At 29.6% G+C, this 13598-nt stretch overlaps 1 protein-coding gene across 3 annotated transcripts in view; it reads right to left on the reverse strand.

The window, feature by feature from the left end:
* Positions 1-13598, reverse strand: part of ClC-a (chloride channel protein 2) — a 296284-nt gene that overhangs the window by 71355 nt on the left and 211331 nt on the right. For all 3 annotated transcript variants that reach the window (XM_075377089.1, XM_075377084.1, XM_075377096.1), the window contains one exon: positions 2581-2683. In XM_075377089.1, coding sequence (XP_075233204.1) covers positions 2581-2683 — 103 coding nt within the window. The remainder of the gene's footprint in view (positions 1-2580; positions 2684-13598) is intronic.

The following is a 13598-nucleotide window of genomic DNA, read 5'->3' on the forward strand; positions in this document are numbered from 1 at the left end:
TTTATTAAAATGATCCTTTTCAACATGATGCTTTCTTTTCGTTTTACTGGCCTACTGATTCTGATTACGGTAATTAATTATTAATGTAATATTAATATTGTCATTTTAATGAACGAATTAAATGCTTTACTTTCTGAATATTTTCGTATTTACATATTTTTTTATATCTGTTTCACTTTAAAATACCGGTATATACTCGATTTTTTTTTTTAGATTTTCGGTCTGGAAAATCGAGGTGCAGGGTTTATTCGGGGGGGGGGGGGGGTTACTCGAATAAATATGGTAAATGGTTAATTTAATTAATTAATTAATCAAAATTTTAAACACAGTTTTATTTAAAATTGAATAAATGATGAAGTGAAATTTATTTTTAAATATTATATTAAAATGTAAATGAAACTTAAAAACCTAAAAAAAAAAATAAATATTGAATTTAGGCTGTAATCATTGTAGACGTAATTAAACAATTATAAAAGATTTTTATGTATTCTATCTGAATTATGAATCCATTTCTTCAATTTTGATAGTCTGACCAACTGAACCTCTTCTTCAGTATTTCTCACTTTCATCACTATTTTCCAGTATCTCTCATCACTTATCCAGTATCTATTGATGAAATCTTTAATGAGAATACTAAAATTTTCCACGTTTTATGTTTTATTGGCCATACAGCTACTAATTACTCACCAAATGAGATCAACTATGAATAATAATGAGGCAGTCAGTCTAAGAACAGAATGACTGTATTTTTGTAAAGTGCTATCAAAACGATAAGTTACAAATGGATTCAATGCAAATGGATATCAACCAAAGTGTGGTTGACAATAAAGAATTGTTCAACCCTGCCTTAAACAATTAATTTTTAAGGAAATATTCCTGTATTTTAGCCACTCCTGGCTTTACTACTTGCCACATTTGGGAGTTTTTCCACTTTGTCACAAGGCTAGGGTTTGTTGTAAATACTAGTATGCTATTTGGTTCTTTCATCTATATAAATTCTAGGTCTCTTTTCTTCTCAACATTTTTTGATGATATTTAAGTAAGAAATTCTTTTTCGTGGTGATATCTTTTCTCTCAATCAAAAATATTCTACTATTGGTTGTCACCAGCCACTTATATCCAAAATTGTTTAATATAGTCATTAAAACTTGTTTCTTCCCATTGCCACTTTAAATCACATTTAAATTTAGTTTATAAAGTATTTCTTTAAAGTTGGCACTGTTTTCCCAACTAAGTAAAAATTGTGTACAATTCTTCTAACAGCTGTTGAATTAAAACTTTTAAACATTATTACGGTTTCTCTTTCGTACAACTTTTATCCAGTGTACTGAAATTTGATTGCCCCTATTTATCTCAAAATATGACTTCAACTTCTTCCTTTATATGTGTATTACAACACGACTGATACATTGCTATCATTACAACAATGAGGCTGAACTTGCTCCAATTAAGTAATGAGATTATCTGATTTCTTGTTTTTATTGATCATTTAATAACTTGATTCATACATCACCATATTTAACCAAATACACAAACACTGTAACTACACAAAAGTATGGAAAATCCTTTTCAACAATTTATATGAAAAAAAAAAACAACTAAATGAGTACCAGCGAAAAGTCCCTAAAGATAATACTTTGATTGGAACACTCTCCTTTCAATTAACAGAACCATAATTCAACTGTTTATTAACATGTGACTCATACAGCTGTGGCATGGAATGTAGATAAGCATTTAGTATGTAGTACACTATGAATGAAACTAATGTAAGAATAATTTGATATGAATTTACAATAATATGCTAGTAATAACTTCATAGCGATTAATTTGCATGTTTATAAAATGAAGTTTTTTTTTAAATCATCAAACCTATCTTTTCTATTCCCCTCCCCAACTTATATGCAGTCATCATTCTATTACAGCACCAACAATCATCAGCTTACAATGGGAGACCTTTATTTAACAGAGTTTACATGTTAGCATACAGTTTACAAACATGTTTATAATACAAAATGTTTGAAATTCATCAGCACCTGGCTAATAAATATCAAAATAAACATCTACATAACAAAAATGGGTAGAGGATATAAAATTTAATTGTATGTACTTTATTTTTCTTTTTTTATGACCTGGCACATTTTAAGTATGATTGATTAACTTTGAAAACAATTAGTGCTTTTTCTATGTACATGTATTCTGTGTTACAATGAATATTTCATAGAAAAGCTTCTTAGAACAGACTAAGGAGAATTTTTACTGAATATCATAAAAACAATATAATTATTTCTTAATGATTCATAGATTAGCATGATGAAATGTGAAAGTATGACTTGATGAAATTCTCAACATATTTTTTTCATACAAAGGAAATCTGTAAATTATGGTAGATTAAAATCTTTAAAATATTAATATACCTAAAAATTAAAATAACATAAAACTTCATACAAAATTCAAATTCTAAAAATAAATCTTTTAATATTTTTAATAAAATTTAATAAATAAGATAATATATATACATATAAAAATTTTTAAAATCAATCATTGTAAGCATCAAACAATTAAAAATAATATAAAACTTACCTGATCATGCGTGTTAAGATCTCCAGCCACATATTGTCCTAGACCCAAGGGAAATGAAATAGACGATGCAAGAAGTACAACTATTCCTGGATATAAGAACCGGCTGAAACAATAAAACAGGTTACAATAACATGCAGGTAAAAGCTTTAAATTTAAATCAGCTTACCAGCTACATATTTTTAATCGTCTGGCATGAAAAAATATGATTTAAAGTTTTACAAAAGTAAATTTAAAATGACTCGCTTTCTAAATACATGAAAATAAGTCTCCAGCTGGCCTTTTCAAAACACCCTTTCAGTAGCAGCATGGCTGAGCAAGGCCCTCTATCATAGTTCTGAAAAGGTCTTTCCAAATTTCCATATAATTAGAAAGGTGAGTTGCCAAGTTAAAAGTTACTGTATAAAAAGAAAGAAATTCCTTAAGAATGTGAAAACACTGGCAAATTAAAATCACTCAAACTCTGTTAATATGATGCCACTTTGGTATCTTCAGTTTTAATATATAAGGTGGTAACTTAAAAATTTATGGTATTCTGAAACATAACTTTATGTTATGTTCATGTTTTTCTTTAATACAGTCCCTATACTCAAAAAGGAGTAGGATAAAAAAATCTTTAACATGCAGCAAATGCTAATGGATAAAATAAATATCTTCTAACTTTCACAATAAAAATTAAAGCATTAATGCAGTGATCCAGTTTAATCAACAAAAACCAGTGGTAACTGTAATGTTTATCTCTAAATCACTGGTAGCATAAGGCTAAGCTTATGATCCTTGTATAACTTGCTAGAAGGTTCATGAGTGTATTTAATCACTATAAATTTGTGCCACCAATTACTAAGAATAACATCAAATCAGAAGTAGCTTACAAAATACTAATTGACAATTAATACATTTATTAAGAAACTGATATTCCACAAAAGATAAATTTATTATTAATGGCAAACAGAATAAAGTGTATTTTAATATAACAAGTCAAAACTTGTTGTAACACTTTAAATCACTTTTGTTGCCATCTTCAGTAACAATGAAGATAACTGTAAAAGCACAAATTTTAAAAAGCATTAAATTTAAACAATCTCAGTCAGTCATTAGAAATTAATAGTTTTATACAATTTCCACTGCCCATTATGGACAAAAACATAATATTGTGATTTATAAAAAAAATATTAAGTTATGAAGGTATCAAACATTTATATCTGCTCCTCTTAACAGAGATCAGATTTGGATACTTATAAGAAGTAGCATCTCTAGAGCCTGAGCTAGCAGTCTTCTTTAAATTATACACAAAACAAAATTTACTATAATTCATAGAAACTGCTCTGCATCTACAGGAGTAAGATAAAAATAAAATAGTTAAGACATTTTTTAATATAAGTTTCTTTAAAAGTATCATAGAGTTGTTGTAGTGGTCAGATAATCTTTCTGACTGAAAAAAAATTTTTTAATTGCTGAATTGTGAAATAAATGATTCACCTTTAAATTGTGTTTCATTCATCTCATAATAGAGTTTCTGGGAGCAATTTACATAACTAGTTGTAGGAAATATCTGTATGTCATTTTTCACATTAAATACACATTATTGCCAATCTTCTTTCATTAACAATGTTTAATTAAAAATTTGCAAACTACTTCTCATTGACAATGTTTCTTTTTTCCTTTATACCAGTAAGAAAATGTAGTAACAAAATTTTCTTAACATAGTTGGTTGATAAGCAGTAGTTCATTTTGCTTGCCTGGGTATGTGTTAGTTTGTTGAATAGATGTAGTAAAAGTATTTAGGACGGGAAGGTTAATGAGCCATTATTCAGAATAAGAAAACATTCAGCATTCAATCATTTCGTATAGTTAAGACATAATCATCTCTATTGCAGCTTGACTGAACTTATAATTTTTAAATACAAAAACAAAGTAATACTTTTTAATAACTCAAATAGTATTTTTCAATATTACCTACAACAAACAGTAATTTTAATAACTATTTAAAAGCAATCACAGAAAGATAAATCACATATCAGAAGACAGCTTCTGCAACCTTAAGAAATACACATGCATATGCAAGCCTAAGTATTATGACTAATAGTTAATAAAAATAAAACATGTGTAAAAAATTAAAATTCACTTAATAAAAAATATGTCTGACAATTTTTAAATAAGAACTTATAAATTCAAAAATGTTCTTTTCCTAAGATCCTATAAAACATCTACTACATTATTATCAGAACAAACATAATCATTAAAAATTTTCTTTTTAACAAATATATCTTGGATAAAATGGTCCTTATGTCAATATGTTTGCATTGGTTTGAGTTTTCATATGTTTTCGTTCTGCCATAAGTAATACCTTATCTTATCATTTTTCAAACTAACACATTCATCTGAACGTGGTCACAACTCCTTTCATATTCATCAATTTCTTTGATATTCTGCTTTATTTATTATCTTTATCTTGATTTATTAGACATATTCTGTTTTGATGAGAAAGCCAGACAGTTGTACTTCTCAGAGTACAAATACTTACACTTTATCTTTTTTGTCAGTCACCTCTCCAATAAGCATCACTCATCTTATGCAGATAATCCTCATCTTTAGAGAGGGAACATCCAAGATTTCTAGCACTCCTGAGTAAGTGAAGAATTATTTTCACTTTCTTCCAACATTGCTATAACTGCTCCAGTAACATGATCTAAAAATATCCCTAAAGTACAACACTAAAAGAATCCTTTCTGGTCTTGCAAGCAAATTAGATTTTTCACATACTAGAACTAGAATGAAGTAAAGAATAAATGTACTTACTTACTTACTAGCCAATGCCTGTCCTTGGCTAAAAGCCATTTGGCGACACACTGACTAATAAAGACTGGCTTCTGTAAACACCAGGCTCTCATCCAGCTGGTTGTAGTCCAAGGCCAGACAATCTCTCAGGTGATCAACATCCATTGTCCCGTAACCACACAGCAAACACTCAGGAGACAGCAGCACACAAATGCAAAGAAGGTGACAAGCAAGATAGTTTTTAGTTGGAAGTCAGTTACGCTGACCGCACGTGGTAGGCCGGGGTTGATAGGACCATCAGTGACCAAAGTCTACCATCTCCTACCAGCAGCTATCTCGGAGAGGCGTTGTTTATTCCATCTGTCAACCGCTGTATCGACCAGTGTCCTGGATGAATGCAAGGATGCGGGGAAACTAGGTTGAGGTAGAGTCGTTCCTGACTTGACCAGTTTATTGGCCTTCTCATTTCCACATATGTTGACATGACTGGGTATCCACTGAAACATCAGTGTCCAACCGCGATTTCCCAAGCTTTCCAGTCTTCTACACTCAACTGTCCTATGGCAGTCTGTTTGGATGTTGTGCGATAGATTATGTATAACAGCTTGGGAGTCGACCAAAAATATTGCTTTCAAAGGAGAAACTAGCTTTTCCAATTCAGCCGCAACGGCGTGCAATGCTTCAACTTCGCTAACATAGTTGCTGAGGGGGGCAAATGTGAAAAAATGTCACATTTGGTTTACTAGACAGACTTTCCTATATAGAACAAGTCCATAACACTGATTCATGTTGAATAGTCAGTCAGTAAAATTAGATTAACATTTTTATTCTCATCAAATTCCACTTCAAAGTATGACAACTCTTCCTAAGCCTTTCCCTCAAAATTCAACTAGTGTATTGTCCAGTAACTAATTTATTTCTCTTCTTCACAAGCTAAGTATCATAAAAAATATTCTAAATACAGTTTTGACTACATAAAAGCAATTTGCATATTTTGATTTATGAAAACCTAATTTTTCCATCCCTTTCTTAAAACATTAAACTTAATACTGATACTCACTTCACTAAATGACATTCCATCATTTAGATGCACTTCTTAGGATGAAAAAAATTAAACTAGTTGCAGTGTTTCTTCATTAAAATCTCATTTTTTTGGTTTATTAATTCTCATACTACTTTTCAGTTATCTACTTAAAAATTTTGTTGGACTATCAATTTACTATTCCTTTAAATTAAAGAAGCTTTTTTCTCATGTTTGTAACTTGGCATTATAAAACATAGACATCAATTTTCATGTATACATGGTTGTGGCAATATAAAGTTGATAATGTATCCACTCCTGCTCTAAATTGTCCAAACTTGACCTCCAGTTAACCAAATGCATGGAGAGTCGGTTAAATTTAACATTCTAAAACCAAATTTTAAAACTAAGGGGGTTTCAGGTAAGATTTATATGTTTGGATTCTCAGACTGAAATACTAGAGATGAGTTTTAAGTATTTATTTTCATAATATACATTTATAGTTCTTTATTTTCACAATTACATACATAACTAAACGCAACATACATAACTAAATAAAACATATAATTTACACAAATCTTGCGTAATATTAAACCATATTTGGAAAAAACCATATTTTTTAAAATTGTACAATAATCTTTAACTCTCCCCATAGATATATATCTAAGATTTCATTAGGATTATGTAATTTCATTTTATAAGTTGCATTAAAAATGGTTTGACCACTAATCTAAAATCAACAGAATAACAATAAATAGATTCATATAAAACTGCACTTCTGAACTTGCTCACCTACTTGTGTTACCTAAGTAACAACATGCAAATATAACACAGTACTAATGGAAGATGGTGTAACAGTTTGTTTTTGTTTATTGTTAAGTTAATTTATTTTGCTTTCTGTTTAATGAATTATCTTTTTCTTTTAAATTAATTATGTACTTTGTTGTAATATGTCACTGACATATTTTTGTTTCCATATAATTAGTTTAAGCAATTGTGTCACTCTAGACACATCTTCCAAAAGTTAACGTCCTTGATTTGAACTCACGAATTAATTTTTATTGCTAAATATGTGACTTTTTTGCTGATTCACACATTTGAGTGCCAATTTTATTTAAATTTAATTACATCCTAATACTTTAAGATTGTGGTTTTTATTAATCTATACTGACTAAACCAGCACCAATCAGTAAAATCTTATTTATTCTTTTATTCTACATACGAATTAGTACTTAGCATTAAAACTGACACAAATTTATAAATAATTCTTTTATCTATCAAAAGGCACACTAAAAAACTTTATATTTCATGCTTCTAACTTAACTTTTAGGTAGATTTCATAAGGAAAACTACCTATTGTAATGGGTACCATGATTCAACTTTCGGAAAATTTCAACTTATCTCCACGTTTCACATACCCCAGACCCCAAAACCAACCCACTGGGTTGGTCTAGTGGTGAACACGTCTTCCCAAATCAGCTGATTTGAGAAGACAAGATTTTGGAAGTCGAGAGTTGCAGCATTCACGACCTAATAAAGCCAGTTATTTTTACACAGATTTGAATACTAGATCATGGATACCAGTGTTCTTTGGTGGTTCGGTTTCAATTAACCAAACATCACAGGAATGGTAGAACTGAGACTGTACAAGCCTACACTTCACTTTCACTCGTACGTTATCATCCTTATTTATCTTAAAATATAAAATATATAAAATATAATTTAAAAAATATTGCTATAACTTTCCTATTAAGTAAAATATCAAATTCATTTAAAGTTCTTACTATTCTTTGGAAAAGGGTCTAAAACTTATCTAAGTAAATTTTTTTGATATCACCATCCACTGGCTTAGGGGATTGAAAAAATGGGGTTTCGAAGACAAAAAAGAATCATACCTCCCTTAATAGGCACAGTATTTTATATGACCAAACTTTACAGCAAAGGATGAACAAAATGTTGCTGGAATTGTAAGAAGATGAGACTTATAGTATGCTAAACATGTAAAACTTTTTTCACATATATCCATTGTCATATTGAGTAAATTTGAAATTTTTCTTAACTTTAAGATGGAAATATTTTTTTATCTCCTACTTAGCACCCGTGAAATCTACCTCCGCCTTCCAGCGTGCTGAAAGGGATTTATTTTAAATTAGGCTACAAAATTTTTCTTGCATCTGACTGTAAGCTAGTTAGATGTAATTTGGATAAAGTTTATGCAGTTATAATGCTATTTTTCTAAAACCAACCATGATTTTTGTTTTATTTTACACTCTTCATGGTGTTTCAGGGTTCTGGCTTTGAATTCTGATTTTTAATGTTACTGTACACAATGAAAAACTAATTTTAGTGGACAAAATATTTTCATACTACTTAGGCCTTTTCTTTTTCCACTTTTCTTTTTTCCAATTAAAATTCTTCCATTCATCAGCAGGCTCAATAAAATTAAGATTTTTCTTAATTAGATTAGTTAAATTCATCTATTTCTTGGTTATTATGGTGAATGTTAAGTTTTTCAATATTAAATTTATAAATCACAACAAATAATCATTACAGATACTGAAATAAATTTGACAATAAAATAAACTTTAATGTATTTGATATAAATCAGCTGAGCCCAGTGTGACTATATTTATACTGGAAAAACAAATAGATAATTTAAAACATATGCAGTTATAAATGGTAACTGTGCATTACCAAATGTAGTGGAACATTTAATAAGAGATAAGACTTCAATTCATTACTGTAGATAATAAAAAAACTTATTTTAATAACAATAAGTTCATAATAATAACTCAAATTCATTAATTATGAATTGGAACAGCTACAAATGCTATGTATTTATAAAGATACAATACAAAAAGATAGCAATACAGAATTTACAAATTAATTATGAGAGTGATAGTTTCCTTACACCAGTAACACTAACAAAAAGGTATATTACATTTTATATTCGTCTTACTTTTCTATTAAATATGAGTAAAACATTACTTACCACTGACATCCATTATATAACAATTTTTTTTTTTTTTAATGTAATGCATTTTACTTTTTAATAACAGTTCTCTGATGATGATGATAATGATTATTACTAAAATAATGAAAGATGGAAAGCTATCCTAAATGAATGATGATCCTAAATGAATGATCCTAAGTCATGTATGTCATTGAAAATTACTGAAAATCAAAAAGAAATTGAAAGCCAGTATTTTTAAATTTAATGAGGCATGCCAACAAAGCTTAAGGCAAATAGATTACTGCTTGAGCAGCAACAAGAATTAATTGAAACATGAATGAGAACTGTTAGCTAATCTAACAAATCAGATTGTAGCTTTGAAAGTTCTGTATCAGATTAATCTCTTAAACTAGGATGACATGAACAACACTCAAGAACAATGTAATTGGAAATACTACATACAAAAAGAAGTAATTGAAATATATGGTGTCACAAAAAACGAAGAAGAAAATGTACATAATACTGCAACTGCTATGGGAAGTGCAGTAGATTTGAAAATCACACAGTATGACAGATTTTATTACCATTTACAGAAGTAAAATATCCACCTGTCTATAGTGCAGCAAAATTTGTAAGAAGAATAATATAGCAAATAACCTTCTGGAATTTCATTTGAAGAGAAGGTTAACAGCAAAGGATATTATCAGTCTAGTTACTATTTATGTTAAAAATCTTTAATAAATTGCAGTGTAGACAAGACATATGAAGAAAGACGGCATAATTAAAATAACCAACTTTGACTTGGTTACCAATAAAGCTAGGAAGACTCATAATGGAAAGGTACATGTACTTCTGTCTATGGATGACATGAATGACATCTTACAGAAATTATATTAGCTAAAATGGTAATCATCTTCTTCAGACTGCTTCAAGAAAACGGCATAGAACTTACAGGTAGTAATCCTTATTGACTCTCTGGTAGTGATTCGGTGATTGTCCATAATCATTTTCTTCACTTTTTCGACATTGTCAGATGCTGATGTGCTGGGATATCCAGGGTACTCATCATCTTCAAGATCTTCACAGCTCTCTTGGAAATATTTGAACCACTTGTAAATGCTTGTTTTATTCACAGAAGAATTGCTAAAAGCAGCATTCAACATTTCCAATGCAGTGGTGGACTTTACTTCATTCTTAACACAAAATTTAATGCAAATTCTTTGTTCTATTTTTTCCACAAGTTAAAAATTACCAACTATACCAAAACACATGTAACCTTTTCAACAGCCAACAATAAACTAGGTATCCAATATGGCTACAATGTAAACATATTAAGGGTAAAATGTACCAACATAACAAAAAAAAATTGTGACATTTGGACTTATACAGCCTGGGAAATTAAAAAATTCCATGTATTTTTGATCAAACCTTGTACTTATCATTTCTTTTGAAGACAAACAGGTATTTTTTCTCTCTATTTCCTCTACATATGTGAGTGTGTGCACACATGGGTATGTGTGCATGGATATACACACACCCACACAACCCCCCACATACACACACATGTGTGCGCATATACACACACACACAGAGAGAGAGAGAGCGAGAGGGGGGATCCAAGTCTTTCTCATACTTTGAATACCTTGCTCTTAGCAGATATTTGCTCATTTGCTTATTATTTATCATGTTTATGACAAAAAAAGGTTTGTTTGGTGATTAAGATATTTTTTATCATCCTTCACTGAACATAAAATTCTTTACCAAAATGTCAAAGTAGAGCAACTTTTACTATGACATTCAAAGAGCTGAATTTCATTCCTTCTTCATTATAATTACAATATGAACAATATCCTCTGATATAAATGGAAGGTATTACAGTTGTAGGTACTTTTTAACTATGTATCTAATTATCATTTTGCTATATGTTTTTTACTATAATAGAAATAACATTGGTCAACATGATTTAATTTTTTGTTTATTAATGTGAATGAAAAGCTGATTCTTATAGTAATTTTTTTGCTGATTTCATATATGTTAAAAGACTTTTTCTATTGGGCTCAGTTTTTTTTTGCAATTGAAATTTCTTTTGAAACAAAAAATGTAAGTGGAACGTAATATAACAATACATCACATGTATTTTATATCCACCTAATATCTATTTCTTTTGGATTTTCTGTTGTAATTTGCTGTAGGTAGATTCTTTCTCTTTCTTGTAGGTAAATTTTCTCTTTATATTTCAACATAGTCAGCTAACATTTTTGGGTTCCATTTTCCCTGGTATCATGTTTCCATCGTAGGTATCGCCTAATGAAAGCTTTCTCCATGTTCATCACTGATAGCGCCAAGATTGTTACATCCAAATTTGGATGTAAGAAATGGATTTTGAACGACATGTTACACCCGAGTTCTTTATAGTTCTGAAAGAGTTTAGTCACAAGTTCTTAAGTTAGTGGCCTTATGGTTTCCAAGGAAGTTATTTACTTCATTTTGAAATGATTTCCATGCACAACCTCCAAGGTATTCAAACATTCTTCAAATGCCAGATCACTCATTAGTTTTCTTATTTGTGGTTCAACAAATATACCTTCCTTTATTTTAATATCGCTTAAATTAGGAAATTTGTTTTTTTAGAAACAGAAGCCCTGCATCACTACGATCCAACACTTTAACAAAAAGTTTTAATAAACCTAGCTTCTTAATGAGTAGTGGTGTAAGATAAACTTTTTCTCATTTTGCTAATGCCTGACTAACAAAATTCATCTCTCCTACAGTCAGTACTTTTCTCTTTGGCCATTGCTCTTTTATGTAATGGTTTATCCTGTCCCTGCTGTCCCACTCGCACAAAAGGCAACAGAAATTAGTGTATCCAAGTTGCAGTCGAAGTAAAAATGCTATTACTTTCAGTTCCCCACAAATATGCCATATATATTTTTCATATTGAATCCAGTTCAATACAAGTTTCATATTTTCATAAGACTCCTTCATATGAACAGTGTATGCTAATGGTATTTCCAGGTATTTATTTCCAATGTGAAGTATAACAGCTTTCAAACTAAACTTTGAAAAGTCAATAAAAAGTCACCAATCATCAGGATAATTCATATATCCCAAAGCTTCCAGTAAAGAGTCCACATCATTACCATATACTAAGTTTTCGTACTGAGAGAAGAAATGTTCAAATTCTGACTGTCTGTCATAGAAAGCACTGTGTTTTAGTGTTTGATTATAATAGATGCCATCTTTAAGTCATGATGCCAGTATTTCTGCTTGAGCCAACCAGTCAACAGTGTTATACAAGAAGCACAGCAAATATGAAGAGCCCAAGATTTGTCCTGATCACCTAATTTACATCCAAAATACAGTTCATGTCATTTTTATCAGTGGAATTATATTTCTGTTCTGAGTCTTCAACGTTACCTCACCACAGATGTAGCAGAAATTGTTTGGATGATTAATGTAACTGCGAGGTATTGTTAATACATTACAACAACTTATATTGCTTAAGAAGAATCACTTTTATAAACACAATAATTTAATAAACATACACTCGCTTTACTGAACAACATATACCTACAAATACAAAAGCCTGCTACAAAATTTAATGTTTTACACATGAGAACTCATACTTGAATGTGTTTCTCTTACTCTAGTCTGCACGACAGTTTATAAGTAAATATAATAACGACAGAAATAACTAATGAATGAATGAATATGTTTATAGTACGGTGAACATAGGAAGAATGTCACATTCTTGTTCATTTTAATTAGTATTTATATAACAAGCATGATGACTAATGTTTAACAAATCAATGTGACGACAATTACGGGGCTGTAATTAATAAACAAAAGCTATTTAGTTGATAAGTAATATAATAAAATATGTTCACAAAATGCTATGCTTTGATCATTCATGATACTACCTGAAAATAAGAATGGTAGCTACAAAATCTAAGCCTGATAGAAGAATTCTGAATTCATATTTGAAATTGGCATGAAAAATACTATAAGAATCAGTTATTCACTCTCACTTAAAAAAATCATTGTTGATCAGTGTAATTAAAGTTCATATTAATTATTTATTTAAGTTTATAAAATAAAGCTATGATAAACACATAATTCTTTAAAATATTAAAATAAATGACAAAATAAATCATAATTCAGAAGGCATTATTGAAAATTATTTAAGAACATATTTATAGGCGCATTTAATGGGAACAAAAACTTCAGGGTTTTTTAATATTTTAATTATTATTATTTAAAAATTCATTG

Source organism: Lycorma delicatula, chromosome 1 (assembly GCF_047948215.1).
Source record: "Lycorma delicatula isolate Av1 chromosome 1, ASM4794821v1, whole genome shotgun sequence".
Lineage (NCBI taxonomy): Eukaryota > Metazoa > Arthropoda > Insecta > Hemiptera > Fulgoridae > Lycorma > Lycorma delicatula.